At 36.6% G+C, this 18,963-nt stretch overlaps 1 protein-coding gene across 1 annotated transcript in view; it reads left to right on the top strand.

The window, feature by feature from the left end:
• The window catches only part of RAD21L1 (RAD21 cohesin complex component like 1), a 32,633-nt gene extending 16,471 nt beyond the window's left edge, over positions 1-16,162 (top strand). Inside the window, exons 8-13 of the mRNA XM_003411469.3 lie at positions 1,121-1,347; positions 1,588-1,687; positions 2,533-2,657; positions 6,046-6,138; positions 8,682-8,759; positions 13,537-16,162. Coding sequence (XP_003411517.1) covers positions 1,121-1,347; positions 1,588-1,687; positions 2,533-2,657; positions 6,046-6,138; positions 8,682-8,759; positions 13,537-13,725 — 812 coding nt within the window. The 3' untranslated portion in view covers positions 13,726-16,162. The remainder of the gene's footprint in view (positions 1-1,120; positions 1,348-1,587; positions 1,688-2,532; positions 2,658-6,045; positions 6,139-8,681; positions 8,760-13,536) is intronic.
• Positions 16,163-18,963: the final 2,801 nt, after the last annotated feature.

The raw sequence follows: 18,963 nt of genomic DNA, 5'->3' as shown, positions 1-18,963 counted from the left end.
TTATTGAGGGCCTATTTTGTGCCAGAGTATGTGCTAACCTCTGGAATCTTACAATTGGGGAAACAGAGGGACAACCCTTGAAAATTAACAAAAAGTCACATAACATCTCTTCTCTCTGATGTTTAGCCTCAAACATGTTTTTAGGAACAAACAGTAACTATGAATTTAATATATAACTAGGTTCTTCAGGAAGATCCTCATTTTAAGTAGTGTAATTGCTATGGATTTTATGTTATATACTCAGGCTTGCAAGGAATAAAGCATTTACATTTTTTCTTTACCGAATTCAACCCTGAGCCCCTAACCCATTGGGCTGGCAGGAAATACAATCTGCATAGCTCCCGCATCCTCCCTAGGCCATGTAATACCAAAGTTCAAGGGAGGGGCGTTGGAGGTAGATGGAGACCTCGGCCATCAGCAACACCATCCTGTGGTCCCCACTGTCCCAGCCCACATGTGAGATCATCACACAGCCAACCCCTCCAGGATCTTCTTATGTTCCCAGGATTTTACCGAGGCACAACAGTGAACAGATTCCTGTTCCTTCTGGTTCCGTTTGGTTTCAGACCTCCACTCACTCTGGAAAATCTAACCCTCCCTCCCCTTTTGCAGCTTTACTAAAGAAAAGCTTGACTTCAGGCAGCTTCTGCTTTCTGCCTGGTAAAACTCACTAAATATCCTACTTGGGATTTGTGTACGAATCTCAGTTGAGGAGGAAAAATACACTGGACAACTACAAATTAGTTTTTCAAATAGTTATCCTGTTACATAGGCAATTTTCATTTTAGAGATCCTTTAAATTAAAAAAAAAAATTGTTTTTTTTAATTGGGTAACTTCCCTCTCGATATAGCCTCTGCTCCACATTTCCTCAGTTGCCCATTAAGTCAACAGAGTCCTCCCTAAGCACCCTTGGGAAACACCTTACAAAATGCATCAGCTACTGGCTGCTCAGGCAAAAACTTTGCAAAGTGTAATTTTCAGAAGAGAGAAGCAGATTTTCTCCCCAGTACATCTCCGTAGGGTGTATTATGGTAGTCATTTCTTAGTTAAGCGCTGCCTAGAATATCATTTTAAAAAGCAGTGCAACCAATCATATTTGTGCCTTCTTCTCATACTTAGACATTGCTGAGAAAAGGAAAGGCAAAAAGAGGAAATTGCTCATAGACCCAGTCAAGGAGCTCAGTAGCAAAACGATGCATAAACAGCTTACTTCCTTTACGGACACACTCATGGTTTTGGAACTTGCACCCCCTACCCAGAGACTGATGATGTGGAAGAAGAGGGGAGGAGTAGACACACTTCTGTCAACTGCCGCTCAGGATGTGATGCATGCCAAACTCAAAAGGGTAATCGTTGCCGTCCTTTCACATCGATATATGGTGCTTGCTTATAAATAAATAAATGCATGTTGACGTATATACAACGGAATTTAAACTTGTGAGAAAATACCCCCTTGCTTCTTTTGAATTGATTTTCTAGATGTATGTGTATGAATTATGGTTTTTACTTTGTATCATATGTGGTTGTATTTTATTGAATTGCTTTGCTTGTATAAAAACAAGAAACCAAAATGTATATTTTTACAGTTGTTTACAAAATGCTTTCTGTCCTCTGGCTTTAAACTTGGAAGAAAATTTATACAGAAGGAATCAGTAAAGGAAGAAGTGGGGAGCCAGAACCTAGTAGGTGAGACTTCCTAATTCTGTCAATGTGGAGGAGAATGTTGTGGAAACAAAATTGCATTTTATATTTCAAAATAAAGATGGAATCCAATTCCTTATTCCTAATTATAAACACTATCTCTAGAAGAGTATTTAAACTTAAAATGAATTGTTAGAGCAGCATTGCATTTTTCTATTTTTTGGATATTTTTTATCCCAGAGGCTTCATCAAGAAGATAAGTCTATATATACCACGTGGGCTATTCTTGATTTCACTCTTTCCCTCCTTCCCCATCCCGAAAGGCAGTACTCACAAACCTTCAGCAAAGAAAATCTTTATATTCTGCAGGATAATGTTTTATTTTAAAACAACTAACATGAAAATCATCCAATGATAAAAATAGCATTTAAGCAATATGACTAACCCAAGGCATAGATATTTTCATCCACCCAGAGGACACATGGAGTGTTAATAATTGCTGGTTATTATTGTGAAATTATAAAGTAATAATAAATTCAACTTATGTAGTGAGCGCATCTCTACTTCCTGGCCACCCTTCCTGAAGGCATTAAAATCTCCTGAACAATATACTGAGACGGACTATCCATGTTGTCTTGTGAGTGAATGTTGGGGAGTGAGTGTGGAGGAGATGGAGGATGGGAAGTGGATGTGATAAAGAGTCAGAGGAGGGGAAAGGGAAGATAAATATGTGAGACTTGGGAAACCATACAGATAGTTTATATATGCTTCGCTTAAATTCTTATATTCTAAGTTGTCTATCAAAAGTTTTTTTTTTGTAACAACCATATCCCAAATTCAAGTTTTTTAAGATATTTGGTGAAACCTTCTCTACTTCTTTGACAATTCAGAGACCTCCGTGTTGGAAGACCCAAGTTCCCAGCAAGACTTAAGTCAAACCAAAGCTTGGGAGGATGTGATTGATGGATCCAAGTGTAGCTCTCAAGAAGATACCAATAAAAATACTAACTCTGAGGTAGGTTAACCAGAGAGAATCATAAAAGTATTATTTTCTGACACAGATATGGTGATTTTTTTCCTTATGACTGCTATAGGAATGTTGGGACTCTGGTGTTAAAAAAAAAAAAAAAAAAGTTGCTGTCGAGTCGATTTCAATTCACAGTGACCCCATAGGACAGAGTGGAGCCCATAGGGTTTCCAAGGAGTGGCTGGTGGATTCAAACTGCTGACCTTTTGGTTAGCAGCCAAATGCTTAACCACTGCGTCACCAGGGCTCTGAGACTCTGGGAAATTTTCTTATACTTATAGTTTATATTTCATCTTGCATTCTTCTACCATTTTCTTTGGCCAGTAGAAGTAGTGCAGGGTAAAACGTGATTTTTGCTTCCAGAACAGTATTCCCTAAAAGTTTAGAATAGGAAATCACAAGAAAAAGTAGCTTCATACTGAAATAGTATTTTGTTACCATGAATTATGATATAATGCTATTGTGCATCAGTCATTAAATGAATGACTGTCCGTACTTGAATCTGGCTACATGACGAGACTCCTCCTAGGCCCCACATTTAGTATCTCATGGAATCTTTTAGGTGTCTAGCCAATAAACCTATGTTTTATTTCTCATCATCTATTTACCCTCCCCACCTCTAAAAGTATTATGTTTTAAACCTACAAATTATCTTGCCCTTGAATCTAAAGGACTATCTAAAGATCCATAACCAAAAAAAATTCAAAAAATCTTACAAGTTAGTTGCGAACAATGTGCTTTAAAATATATTCCCAGTTGTCACTTTATGTGAGTATTATTGCCACACTAGATAAAAATAAACTAGTGCTTTTCTGTTCTGCTCCATCGTCACTGTATTTTGATAACCGCTCAGGGAATTCAAAGTCAATTCACGTTGAAACTGAATGCCCTTGGAAGAAAAGATAATTTTATAATGTGTTAAAACAAAATGCGTTTTACTAAATATTTGATTGCATACTGGATATTGAGATATGAGGTTGTCAGTACTACTCTCTTGCTTATTTGGGTTTGTGCATTTCTTAGAGAGCATCTACTGAAAATTATGACTAGGCAAACTCGTTTAGTCTATGATACTTTGCAAGGAAGATATAGTTTTAGTTGCCATAGATGTATCATAGATATATTAACAGAATAGATTTTCCCAAGTGTTTGAAGTGCAAAGAAGGAAAGAGATTGATGCACCCGTTCTTTTGAACTCTCTATTCCTTTGTCCTAATTTGAGGAGGTGGAAAATATTTCTGAATATATCTTGTGCTTATTCTGCTCCCATAAATGGTGAACAGATGTGAAATATACTCAGGCATGGGAGCACAGTCAAACTGAAGGGACAGGAAGATACCGATTCTGATTAATCATTCCTAAATCTTCATAAAGCAGAATTTTTATATAAAGTAATTACAAAATTGAGAGTATCTAAAATGTAGCATATTCATAGAAATTAAAGGGAAGAACATAAGGCTCCATAAATATGTGTATTAAAGAATAAAATGCAACTGCTTATACCCACCAACATTCTAAAAAGCTGAAGTGAAAGCTCGAACTATATTGTAGAAAACTCCCAACTTAATCAAGATCTGGGATGACAGCGGGGAATGAAGCTTGGAGACTGGTGGAAAATAAAAAAGAGGCTGATGGTTTATAGCAATGAAAAGGGGAGGAGACGATAGGGAATGGAGAATTTCTGCTTTTTCTTTATTTCTTCCCTCCCCTTGCAGAGCACTAGCACCATTTTTTTCTTTCCTTTTGCCAGTTACAGCTCCAGCAGTAGTGGCAGGAATCCTGCCATGGAGCATTGCAGATCTTTTTCCCCTGTAAAAGCCCTATGAGGTGTTCTACTTTGTCCTACAGGGTTGCTATGAGTTGAAATTGACTCAGCAGCGGTGGGTCTTACCTGGTACTGGAGTGAGAACAGAGGTCAGTGACTGAGGCTAAGTAAAATGCTCCGAAGGAAAGTGGTCTCAGCAACCATAGAGATTTCTGATACGAGGTCTGCAGTGGTGAAGGAAATGGGAGGGAAAAGGATAGGTAGCAAGCATTTGTAGGTGGTGGTTGTTAGATGTCATACAGTTGATTCGACTCATAGCAACCCTATGTATGAAAGAATGAAACACTGCCCCATCCTCACAATCATTGCTATGCTTGAGCCCATTGTTGCAGCTATTGTGTCAGAGCATCTCATTGAGAGTCTTCCTCTTTTTCACTGACCCTCTACTTTACCAAGCATGATGTCCTTCTCCAGGGACTGGTCCCTCTTGATAACATGTCCAAGGTATGTGAGATGAAGTCTTACCATCCTTGCTTATACGGAGCATTCTGGCTGTACTTCTTCCAAGACAGATTTGTTCATTCTGGCAGTCCATGGTATATTCAACACTCTTTGCCGGCACCATAATTCAAAGGCATCAGTTCTTTGGTTTTCCTTATTCATTGCCCAGGTTTCACATGCATATGAGGCTACTGAAAATGCCATGGTTTGAGTCAGGTGCACTTTAGTCCTCAAAGTGACATCTTTGCTTTTTAACACTTTGAAGAGATCTTTTGTAGCAGATTTGCCCAATGCAATGTGTCATTTGATTTCCTGGCTGCTGCTTTCATGGGTGTTGATTGTGGATCCAAGTAAAATGAAATCCTTGACAACATCAGTATTTATGGGAGGCATATAGAAAACAGGAATATTTAAGGCAGGGACTGCCTATACTAGAATATCACAGAAATAATAATATTTTGAGAATGCAGGTAGTAGTTAGTTGTTATGGATTGAATTGTGTCCCCCCAAAATATGTGTATCAATTTGGCTAGGCCATGATTCCTGGCATTATGTGACTGTCCACCATTTTGTCATCTGATGTGATTTTCCTATGTGTTGTAAATCCTATTTCTATGATGTTAATGAGATGGGATTAATGGCAGTTATGTTTATGAGGTAGGACTCAGTTTACAAGATTAGGTGTGTCTTAGTCCAACCTCTTTTGAGATATAAAAGAGAGAAGCCTGCAGAGAGACAGGGGTACCTCATATTACCAAGAAAGTAGTGCCAGGAGCAGAGCACATCCTTTGGACCCGGGGTCCCTACACTGAGGAGCTCCTAGTCCAGGGGAAGACCGATGACAAGGACATTCCTCCAGAGCCGACAGAGAGAGAAAGCCTTCCCCTCGATTTTGGACTTCTAGCCTACCAGACTGTGAGAGATTAAACTTCTGTTTGTTGAAGCCACCCACTTGTGATATTCCTGTTGTTGCAGCACTAGATAACTAAGGCAGTAGTATGTAAAATTAGTTTTAGAAATGAACATTCATGTTATTACAACATTTAAGAAAATGATTATTCGTGAGATAACTACCAGCAAAATTACCTAACCTGTCCTAATTTTCTTTAGCAGTGTGTTGAAATTGTTTCTTCTGCTGCCAAGGAATCCTCTTTAAAGAATGCCTTCTTGACACAAGAAATTGAAAATTGTCCAGTTGAATTGGTAAATGTATGTATAGTCTCAAGAAAATTCTTAAAAACCTTGTTCCTAAATATTTAATGCCTTATTTATCTAAAAATTGGTCCTTAGAGCTGTCATTTTACTTTCTAAATTTTAGTTTAAGTTAGTTATCTCAACAGATGTATGAGAGTAGTTTGATAAAACATATTCAGAATTGCTTTGACATGTTTGTCTTTAATTTATTTTGAAACTTCAAATAATTTTAAAGAAAGGTAAAAAATTTTTGTGTTTATCAAAAGTAGTCATGAATTTTAAAATGTTGAAAATCACCATTTTAAGTCATATAACATCTCTAGAGAAACAGAACAACATTAGGGGTATGTTCTAAGATATTTCAATTTTATTCTATTTACAAAAAATATTTGGACGTTTTCTCCAAAGCATTATATATTTCAAGGCCTATATCTAAACAAGACATCTAGAGGTCAGGAAAATAAAGCCGTCTGCTCAAAGGGCCACATGTCAATAGCAAAACCGCAAGTAAAATCTAATGTGCCCGATTTCCTGTACGTTACTGCCTAAGTCTTTGTCCCAGAGTACTGAAGATATTTTTAAGATTCTAAGACATTTTAGCAAACAATATTTAGAAAATAATACCAATTTATTAATATGTTTTTTTCCTGTTGCTGTCAATTCTGACTTACCGGGACCCTATAGGACAGAGTAGAACTGCCCCATAGTGTTTCCAAGGAGCACCTGGTGAATTCAAACTGCAGATTTTTTGGTTAGCATCCATGGCTTTTAACCACTACGCCACCAGGGTTTCCTTATTAATATTAGGTATTATTAGTAAGTACCTAATATTAATTTATTTTTAAATAAAGTATCATTGTAATAAGTTCTGAGACTCTTAGATTATTATTTTTTTTTTTCTTCCATGGAAAACAGACTCAATTCTCTGGATATTAGGACAGAATTAAAAAATATATATATATACATAATTATAAAGTTGAAATCCTTAACAGGATATATATAGATACATATCCTGAACTTCTACCTGAAACATCAAATAGCTGAACTCTCTCTTTGTTGCTATAGATAAACACAGGTTACTTTCCTATATAGTAAAGCAAACCACAACACAGCACAAATTCAGCTGTTTTAATAATCTACCGGGCTCTCCTCACAATGGATTCAACTGTAGGGTGTCCAGATAGATCAGGTGGACAGGCTTCGGCAAAATTCACAGACGATTCCTTCTGAGCCTTTTTCTGGCTTAGTTATACAATACAGGTGAAGCTACAACCTCATGGATCTTTAACAAAGAGTTGGACCATTGCTTTTTACATTTAAAAAACAACATCTGTGTATTTAACAATAAAATAAATATTAGTAAGTAGATGAACTCATTTTCCCCAGGACAGACCAGAAAGTAGCTGGAGGGATTTGGAAAATTCTTCAGAATAAACAAATCAGCCTCTTTGGACTATGAGAAAGGACACAGCATAGACAGGATCAGGAAGCCAGTATAGCCAGTGGGAATGGGGACTCAGCAGCTCCTAGGCTGAGTCTCCTCTGCCTCAAATGATTTAAAAAAAAAAAAAATTATACAGAATATTCTGGAACTTTCTGAAATAATATTGGAGTCCATGAAATTGTTGGGACAGCCCATGGGTGTGTGATAAGGGTGGCACAGACACTATTGGGTTGCATGGTCAGAGCTAGCCTAGCGAAAAATTATAAAGTAGGTCAGATCTGTGCCACTTCCCTTCCCCCATCCCTTTGTAGGTTTGTTCTTTTATCAAACTCATCAGCACCTTTTCTGTGCCCAGTTTCTGTTCTCAGTTTATAAGGTGTTAGTTGGTAAGGGCTTACAGTGAGTTCCTGCTAAGGGATTTCAACTTGACAATTTTTAAATACTGAAATGTTCCTTAAGGTGGTTTAGTTTCGAAGACCAAAAGAGTGAATCTATTCTGATAACATGACAGACAGTAGGTTGATCTTTTTTGGACAAGTCACCCTCAAAATCTGAAAGATTTTTAACCCAATTGTATATAAACTACTAAACACCAGTTACTTTCAGAGCTTCATTATCACTGGGTAAGTTCAGAAAAAGGCCTTTCCAAGGCAGTTTTTCTATAGCTTTATGTTTATTCCTGCCAACTAAATTCAGATCGTCAGAACTAGGATAGTCCTAGCCAAAAGTGCTTGTCTTTGGTGACTTTACTTTTGAAAGTAAGGGCACAGTGCCCTGGGATGCATCATCAGTAAAGATTGCAGAAACTTCTGCTACTCTGGAGCCCCTTACCAGAAAGTAGTCAGAGGAGTATAGGTGTTATCCTACAAAGGTTGGTCTGTATTTGTACATAGTCGTATTCTCTCTATTATCAGGCTACAAATTCCTTATTTGTCAGGACCTATAGGGTCGCTATGAGTCGGAATCGACTCGACGGCACTGGGTTTGGTTTTGGTTTTGGTTTAGTGTTATAGTTGTGTTTCTTGTAGCAACTTACCACCATTCAGTAAATTTACCAAACATTCAGGAAAATTTGATTAAATGTAATATTTATCAGTCATTCAAACAGGAGTCATTGGGGAATGAACAAAATATTGAGGCAGAGAGATGGAATCGAAGAATTCTCCAGCTGTTAAATAGCTTACGGGTAAGATGGTAGGGTTTATCAACCCTGTTTTTTATATTTAAAAAATAAATAAAAGTTTGACTTAAAGCTTCTAGGCCTTGATAAAAAGGAAGTAGTTTTCATTATTTTTTTTGGAGCCAAATTCTACTAAAGAGAGATGATTTTGAGTGGTACACCCAGGGTTAGATATAGGAGTTTATTTTGGGTGTCTACATGTTCTAATCAACTTCTGGCCTATATTTCTACATCTATTGTGCCCATTCTATCAACTAATTCTCAATACGTAACTAAGTTTATAAGAGTTTAAGAACTATCAGGGAATTTTAAAATTTAATTTATGTTATAAAAATAACACATATATGTAATTTTAAAAGTTCAGTAGTACTATGCTATAAGGCTGAAAATGAAAGACAAGTCCTCTGTTCCACCCTGACTTATCCCTAAGTCCTGCTCACCAGAGATAAGTATATTAAACTCTTTAAAATGTTCCTTTTAGTATATATGTCCGTATTTTTTTAAATATGTTTTTACTGGTCTTTCTTGACATTTCAGCTTTAAATTTTATGTATTGACTTCTTCAGGCAGAAAGTGAAAATTCAGTGTAGTTACCTCTTCCCTCAATATATTTTTAGCACAAGTTTTGGTTAAATCAATATTCAGTGTTTACCGTGTTCTAATTTTTTTTTTTTTAATTGTAATAGTTATGATGCAGGTCTGATTATGACAGAGAGAGAAGATACCAGTGTCTTAAAAAAGATAGTTTATTTCTCTTTGAGGTAGAAGTCCAATTTGGTATGACAGCTATGCTTACAAAAGTGTCAGAGACTCAAGTTCCCTTTATCTTCTTGTCCTCATTTTCATGGTCCACAGTGGCTAATTACCCACCATGTCCACATTCCAATCAGCACAGAAATTGTGGGTCCCACTTTTGATATCTCTTGACCAGAACTTAACCGTATTGCCACACCTATTTATTTGACAACTCTGTTGTTGTTAGTTGTCAGGAAGTCAGCTCCAACTCATAGTGCCCTTGTGTATAACAGAACAAAATGTTGCCCGGTCCTACACCATGCTCACAATCTTGGATGTCTGAGCCCATTCTTGCAGCTGTTGTGTCAATCCATCTCATTGGGAGTTTCTCTCGTTTTTGACGACCTTCTACTTTCCCTTTGGCCCAGCTAATCTATTATTATGGAAGAAGAGAAGGATGGATATTTAGGGACAACCAGCAGTTGCTGCCACAAGGACTGTGCAAAAATTAGTTCACATTGAAGCTTCATAGTCTAATTATATTTTTTTCTTGTCAATTATTTTTCTGGGTTTAATCATTGCCTCATTTTTCTTAGTGTCTTTCCAAACTCTCTGATAGTACAATAAAACCCCTTTTAATATGCTCAAACATATCAATTGATCTATCATTTCCTTGTTTTTTTCCCTTGGAAGTATCCCTCCTAGAACTCATCATCCTCTTGTTCTGATCTGGACTAGTCACTCTGTAGATCTGCTCCACAGTTTTTGTTTTGGGACATCCCTTTACCATAAAAGTGGGAACTCCTTTGTCTCTTTCCCCTATTAGTTCCCCTGTTTCTTGGTGCTTTGATCTTCCTTTATCTTGAATGTTTTGGTGGTTAACGTCCTCTTATAATTTCCTGATATAAAGAGAGCACAGGAGATAGAGACTCTTCAAGTTTCTATCTCCCATGATGCTATTTCCAATCTAGCGTCCTAGATTGGAAGTAATTTCTCTCAGATATCAAAGGCTTTGCAACATTTCTAGGTTTCTCATCCTGTTATTGAAAAGTCAGACACTGCCTTCGTTGGTGATCCTTTGTATGTGACCTTTATTTTCTCTCTGGAAGCTTTTAGGTCTTTCCTTTATCCTTGGTGGTCTGAAATTTCATGATGATGTGCTTTGGTAGGGGTCTTTTTTCATTTATTGTGCTGAGCATGCAGTAGGTTCTTTTAATCTGAAAAGCCATGTCCTTGAGTTCTGGGAAATTTTTTTGTATTATTTCTTGAATTTCCTTTTTGTTGTTCATCTGCTCTCTCTTTCTACACTGCCTATGGATCACATGGTGAATCTCCTGAACTGCTCCTTTAATTTTATAAAAATGTTTTCTCCCCTTTATTAGTTTCCTTTACAATTTTATTTTTCTTCTCTCTAGAAGATTTCCTCAGCTTTATTTTCCAGTTTTTATTGGATTTTTATTTCTGCTTTTGCCTGTTTGTTTTCTAAGGGTTTGTTGTTGTTATTGTTAACTGTTTTGTTTTATGATGTCCTGATTTATTCATTATTTCATTTTTTAACACCTTTATTGAGGTATGATTAACATACAACAAACTGCACATATTGAAAGTATACAGTTTGATAAGTTTTGATGTATGTCTACACGTATGAAACCATAACCACAGTCAAGATAGTGAAGATATCTATCACCCCAAAAAGTTTCCTTGTGCCCGTTGGTAGTCCCTCCCTCCCATTCCTCACACTCTCCCATCCTCCCTCCCCCAAGCAACCTCGGATCTGTGTTCTTTTGCTATCATCCTAATGATTTTTCATGGATGCAGTGTCTTCTCTTCACATTTAGAGATTAGAACTTGTGTCTGGTCTGTTCATTGTCTCTATTTCCTTAATGATTCCCTTGAGTCCATTCTCTTTTGATCTTTCATGTTACAGATTTTACTCGAATACTTGGTGGATCTTTAGTTGTCTATTTTTATGTGAGATACCAAAAAGCTGATTGGAAGCCATGTATTAATGGGTGGGGCTGTGGGCTTGTGGTCTTTATAGTGGGACACCCCAGGTATCATTATCTATAGGTCTTTTTCCTCAGAATGGTCAGTTTTTCCACACTAGTCTTTAAATCTACTGCCAGGGAGGACATAAACATGATGTCAGTGGTTTGGGAACCAAAAGGAGATAAGGGAGAGGCTGGGGATCTTCCTATTTGTGGAATGACACTTCTGTACCATCCACGGTGCCTGGTGTTCCAAGTTCAGAGCCTCAGTGGCTGGTATCTCCAGAAAGGCAGCTTTCTCCTCCCTGCTGGGGTCTGGGAGGTGTAGTTCCCTGTTTCTGTGAGGTGGTGGAGTGGACCTGAGGGTCTAACTGCTCCCAAGGAGATTTTCAAGGATTTATCCTATTTTCAGCTTTACCTCTCATCCCATGCTTAAGACATACCAATGCCTCCAATTCCTGAGCTTTTCCAAGGTTCTATATTCTATAGCTCAAAGTGGCTTGTTTTTTTTGCTGGTTTTCCTTCCATATGGCAGTTAGGATTTAGCTTTCTCTACTTTCTTTGTCTTTATCTCTTTCCTTTGACACTTTTTATTTTTTCATTTTCATTTTAGAGAGGTTTCTGGAGGGATCAGAAATAAGCATGTCTGTTCAATCTTGCATATTTTTCCCTTAGGTTTTTTTTTTTTAAGGAATGCTTGAAATTGAAAATGTGTCCCTGCTGTACCCCAGGGAAAAAACTACCCAGTCCACATCTTGTCTCCTCAAGGGAGGGAATAAATGAAGACTTAGTATGTTGTTGTTACATGCTGTGGAGTTGATTCCAACTAATAGTGACCCTACAGGACAGAGTAGAACTGCCCCATAGGGTTTCCTAGGCTGCAATCTTTATTGGAGCAGATCTCCAGGTCTTTTCTCCAGCGGAGCCCCTGGGCTCTTTCAAAGACTTGGAATGCCATCTCTGAAAAGTTACTGATGCTAGGTCCCTTCTTTGGTTCAGATAAAGTATGATAATTTATTAATTTGTTGTATGTTAAAAAAAAAAAATTTTTTTTTTTTTTTTATGGAGTGGGGGGAAAAAACCTGTATATAGTATTTTGAAAAATGCTTCACAGCTATCCAAGGAGTTCTATACTCACAGGGTTACTGGCCAGTATTCACTATAGTGTTTCTAACCAAAAAAACTATACTTTTCTGCTAGGAATCTACTTTCCAGTTCTGGTCTTCATAAAAGGAGTTATCGTTATCCATAATTAAATACTTTTTTCCACCTCAGTTATTTCTGGTAGACACATAGGTACCCTATGGTGAATCCAACATCTTTTTAATTTGTGCAAAGAAACTGGGAGATGTTTACATAGTCATATTCCCTTGCCACTGTAATGTCCATATGTATTTATTTCTACATTTACCAGTGCTGTTGTGTGCCTTCAAGTCATGGACCCTAAATGACAGAGTAGAACTGCCTCATAGGGTTTCCTAGGCTGTAATATTTATGGGTGAAGATTGCCAGGTCTTTTCTCCTGCAGAGCTGCTGGTGGGTTTGAATCACTGACCTTTTGGTTAGCAGCCTAGTGTTTAACCATTGGGCCAACATCATTCCTTCATTTACCACTAGAGTTGTTTATAGTCACTGCCACCTCTAGGGCCTTTGAGGAGAAGCCTGACCGGCTGGTAATTTTCACCATATTTTGAAGCCTCCCAAACTCCTGTGGATTTTTCCCCCCAATTAGTCCAAACTAATTGTGCTTTCCACAGGAGCCGTTTATGTTAACATCATTTTCCAAAAATGTCTAATGGATGTATAGCACATTAGACATTTATATAACCCTTTAGAATTATTTTGCATACATTTTCTCAATGTATCAAACTTGTGCTCTGTGGCCAATGATGTTTTTAAAAGTTTAGTAAAGAGTCATTTGTATTTTTCCATTTAATAATTTCAGTAACTTATCAAAAATATCATTTGTCATTCACTATGTATCCACAGTGTATTAAGCCTGCTGTAGTTCTAATGATGTTTCCCTTTTATTTTTTTCTCTTTTCCAATTATTTTTCCAGGAATCCAACAAGATGGGAATACAGTCCTTTAGCCTGATGAAGCTCTGCAAGAACTGTGACCGAAAACGAACAGCTGCCAAATTTTATAGCTTTCTTGTCCTAAAAAAACAGCGGGCTATTGAGCTGAGCCAGAACGCTCCGTATGCAGATATTATAGCTACAGTGGGACCAACGTTCCATAAAATGTGAAGGAAATGCAGAACATGCAGGGTTATGTCATCACTAGAATTTCTGGGTCAATTGTTCAGTTTAATGCAGAAGTCATCTGGAAGCAGCTGAAGGTCTAATCCATTTCATAGATAAGCAGACTTCCTATTTTCTGTCTGTAAGTTCACAATAATCATATCCAGAATTGGAAACTTATATGCTTAAAAAAATGCTTAATTATAGCTAAGTTTTTTTTTTTTTAACTTAGCTAATTTGAATATATAGGTTCGCTATGAGTCAGATTCGACTCAATGGCAACAGGTTTTTGGTTTTAATTTGAATATATAGCATTTATCATTTCTCCCACTTCAATGTTGCATTTAGCTAGGTAGGATACATTTTTTAAAACACTATATGCTTTTGAGAAACATTCAGCGATGTTTCCTAAAGGCTATTTTGCGTTGGGTTATTTATCTAAATTTTAATAGAGTTAGTTAATAATTAATACTATCTTATTTTTTTTTTATTTTCCTATGGACAATAATTTATTTTATTTTAATACATATCATCCCCGATTTGACCTAATGCCATGGTTTTTAATCTAAAATTTTAGCAAAAGAGTTATGAAATTCATCTTTAATGTTTTAAATTACCTGAGTGGCTTTTAGTCTACATAGAGGTTATTTAACCTTTTTTATTTACTATTTAATGATTATTATAACCACCGTTAATGTGTCAGCAAAACTAAATCTACTTTTTATGTTAAAAAAAATTAACAATACTTGGTCAGCTTGTTGTCTGCAGCTACAATTTGAATAAAAGTCTCTAAAATGAATGTTCTTTTACTTGGTGTTTAGTGAGCATATTTTGACATTAACAACGATTGTTTTTCTTCTTATTTGAAGTTTGAGTTAGAACATTTTCATATGATGCTCTGTGAGCTCCATAGTACACTATAAAATGAAGCCGATGGTGCTGTCTAAAATAGTGGTGTTTCTGGAATTATGCTACAAGCAACTAAATTTGAAATAGCCTCTTCGAACATGTTAATTTTAAGGTTTGAATGTCAAAATTGCTTTTAAGTTTTTTCAATTAACATACAGAAAATCTGACTTTTTATTTTGGTGTTTTGTTCTATGAATTTTAACACATGCGTAGATTCCCGTAACCACCTCCACAATCAGGGTACAGAACAATAGCGTCATCCTAAAAAATCCCTTGTGCTATCCCTTTGTAGTCACATCTTTCCCTCTCTCCAACACCTGGCAAACACCTTCTGTCACTATAGTTTTTGTCTTTTCGAGAATGTCCTATAGAGAGAATAACATACTATGTAACCTTTTGTGACTGGCTTCTTTCATTCAGCGTGATATATTCGAGATTCATCCACATTGTTGCATGTATGTTGCATGTTCATTCCTTGTTATGTTGAGTAGTATTCTGTTGTCTGGATAGAACACAGTTTATTTATCCATTCGCCCATTGAAGGGCATTTAAATTGTTTCCAGTTTTTGGCAATTACAAACAGAGCTGCTATATACATTTGTGTACAGTTTTTATGTGAATATAGGTTTTCATTTCTCTAGGGTAAATATCTAAGAGTGGGATTATGGGGTCATATGGTAAGCATACATTTAACTTTATAAGAAATTAGCAAAATGTCCAGGGTGGAGGTACCATTTCGCGCTCCCACTAACAATGTGTGAGAGTTCCAGTTGCTCTGTATCCTTGACAGCACTGAGCATTGTCAGCATTTTTTTAATTATTATTTTAGCCATTCTAATTTAAAAAATAAATAAATAAAATAAAATAAATTTTTTAATAGGTATATAGTGGTATCTCATCATGGTTTTAATTTGTATTTCTCTAATGGCTAATGATATTGAACATCTTTTCATGTGCTTTCTTAATATCTTCTTTGGTGAAGCATCTGTTCAAGTTTTGGGCCTCTTTTTAAATTGAGTTGTTTGTTTACTTATTGTTGGGTTTGGAAAATTCTTTATATATTCTGGAGACAAGTACTTTGTCATACATGTGTTTTATAAATATTTTTTCCTAGTCTGTAGTTTGTCTTCATTCTCTTAATAGGGTCTTTGGTAGAGCCGAAGTTTTTAATTTCACTGAAGTCCAGTGTATCATTTTTTTTCTTTCATAGATTGTGCTTTTGATGTCACGTCTTAAAACTCTTTGCCTAATCCCAGGTCATTTAAAATTTTCTCCTATGTTTTCTTCTGAAAGTTTAAGATTTTTACCTTACACAGTTACATTGTAATTAATAAGAATTAAAAAGTATAAACTATGAGCTTTAGGTCAAAGTTTTTTTGCATGTGGATTTCCAATTATTGAAGCACCATTTGTTGAAAAGAATATTTTTTCTCCATTGATTTGCCTTTGTACCTTCATCAAAAATAAATTTGCCTTATTTGTGTATGTCTATTCCTGGACTGGAATCCTGGTGGCGTAGTGGTTAAGAGCTACGGCTGCTAACCAGAAGGTCGGCAGTTCGAATCCATCAGGCACTTCTTGGAAATGCTATGGGGCAGTTCTACTCTGTCCTATAGGGTCGCTATCAGTCAGAATCACCTCGACGGCAATGGGTTAGGTTTTTTAAAAATTTTATTCCTGAATTCCATTCTGTTCCACTGGCTGGTGTGTCTATTCCTTCACCCATACTGCACTAACCCTTGCTGTCGAGTTGATTCTGACTCGTAGTCACCCTACAGGACAGAGTAGAATTGCCCCATAGGGTTTCCAAGGAGCAGCTGGTGGATTCGAACTGGTGACCTCTTAGTTAGCAGCCAAATACTTAACCACTGTGCCACTAGTGCTCCATAGCTTCATAAAGTAAGCCTTAAAAATGGGTGGTATGATTCACCAACTTTATTCTTTTTTTTTTTTTTTCAAAATTCTTTTGGCTATTCTAATTCTTTAATCTTTCCATGTAAATTTTAGAATGAGTTTGTTTATATCCACAGAAATTCCTGCTGGAATTTTTATTGGAATTGCATTAAATGTTTAGAACAATTTGGAAAGAACTGATACCTTGACTATGTTCAGTTTTCCAATCTATGAATATGTTACATCTCACCATTTAATTAGTTCTTCTTTCATTTAATTAGCATTTTGCTGTTTTCAGCATACAGATTCTGCACGTATTTTGTTAGATTAATGTTAATATGTTTCATTTTTGGAGCTACTTTAAATAATATTGTTTTTAAACTTCAATTTCCAGTTGTTTTTTGCAATTACGTAGAAATACGAGCATATGCAGCACCTAAAGTTTTTGTGTGAATATAAGTTTTCATTTGTCTAGGGTAGGTAACTATTTAGAAGTGGTATGCTGGGTCACATGGTAAGTGTATGTTTTACTTTATAAAAAATTACCGAATTATTTTCCAGAGAGAATGTACTATTTTGCATTTCCACTAGCAATGTATGAGTTCCAGCCAATTTTTAATCTACTTTTTATTTTGAGAAAATTGTAGATTTTCATACAGTTGTAAGAAATAATACAGAGAGATCCTATATACCCTTCACCTAGTTTCTCCCAGTGGTAACATCTGGCATAATCATCATACAATATCACAACCAGGAATTGATACAATCCACCCACCTTATTAGGAATTTGCCAGTTTTACATGCATGTGTGTGTGTGTATTTAGTACTGTGCAATTTTACCACATGTGTAGATTTGTGTGACAATGACCACAGTTAAGAAATGAAATAGTTCCATCACAAGGATCACTCTTGCCACCCTTTCATAGCCACAGCTGCCTCCCTCCCTCCTCTCCTACCTAACCCTGACAGTTGCAAATCTGTTCTTCATCTCTGTGATTTTTTTCATTATTAACATTGGTTTTTGTAGGTTAACTTTTTATCCTGCGACCTTGCTAAACTCACAATTTAGTTCTAGAAGGTTGGTTGTGTTTTGTTTTGTTTTTGGTAGATTCCCAAGGATTTTCTACATAGATAACTATGTAAGTACTTCCCAACTAGTCAACCTACTGGGGAAGGTGAGGGTCTAAGAGATGACTATGGCTGGTGCCCAGAGGTTAGTCTGCAGGAAAGAACTGCCTCATAGCAGGATTATATTTATTTTGTAGTTATGATAAGTACATAATCTTTTTTTTTTCTTAGTTTTTATTTGGGGATATTGAATTATAACTGTATATCACCTCATTGGGAAACCCTGGTGGCGTAGTGGTCAAGTGCTACAGCTGCTAACCAAAAGGTCGGCAGTTCGAATCCACCAGGCGCTCCTTGGAAACTCTATGGGGCGGTTCTACTCTGTTCTATAGGGTCGTTATGAGTTGGAATCGACTCAACAGCACTGGGTTGGGTTTGGTTTTATCACCTCATTGTGTATTCCACCATTTTAATTCTTAGAAATTTAAATTAGTATTTTATCCATGGAGAAGTTAACTAATTTGAAAATGTGAAGCTACTTTAAGGATTTTACATTTAAGTTCCATGTATCAGTGCTCTTGATACATGGATATTCTTGCAGGAAGCTTTACTACATACTTTGCTAAACCCAAACTGAAAGCATAAACCTTTAGTCCGTACATATGAATATATTCTTCCCTATGCATCTCTCCACCCTGTTCCAAAACAAAACAAAAACTACAGATTCCTTTGGAATCATTTTATTTTGCTTTATGCTTATAATCCTCATTTGTTACAATTTACGTTATAACTAAACACTGGCTCTCTTCTCAGTCATCTGCTCTATAATGCTCAGGAGAGAATTCTTTACTAGCCGACACTATTCCAGATGGAAATAATGGGTGTGGAGGTGCTGTCTGGTTTTGGGAGAACTCTTGTGAAGATTTCTGGGAGATGTAGCCTTCTAAGTACCAAGTAGAAAAACACAGGAGACAGATAAAAAAAAAAAAAGTTATAAATGACATGCTCAGAAGTGATCTGGTACTAAACAAACAGAAAAACAGTAATTAGATGTCTTCCTTTAGTTTCACTTTAAATGTTAAAATAGTTACCTTTCTGTATATATGTTGTTGTTAGGTGCCATCGAGTCAATTTCAACTCAGACAGACCCCATGTGACAGAGTAGAACTGTTCCATAGGGTTTTCTTGGCTGTAATCTTTACGGAAGCAGATCACCAGGTCTATCTCCCACAGAGCCACCGGGGGAGACGGAGAGAGAGCCCTGACTGGCACCGATGGTTAAGTGCTCGACTACTAGCCGAAAGCCAAACTACTGGGGAAGGTGAGGGTCCATAAGATGACTATGGCTGCCTCAGAGGTGCCTCAGAAGGCAGA

Source organism: Loxodonta africana, chromosome 24, assembly GCF_030014295.1.
Source record: "Loxodonta africana isolate mLoxAfr1 chromosome 24, mLoxAfr1.hap2, whole genome shotgun sequence".
Lineage (NCBI taxonomy): Eukaryota > Metazoa > Chordata > Mammalia > Proboscidea > Elephantidae > Loxodonta > Loxodonta africana.
This window is presented reverse-complemented; position numbering and strand designations above follow the sequence as displayed.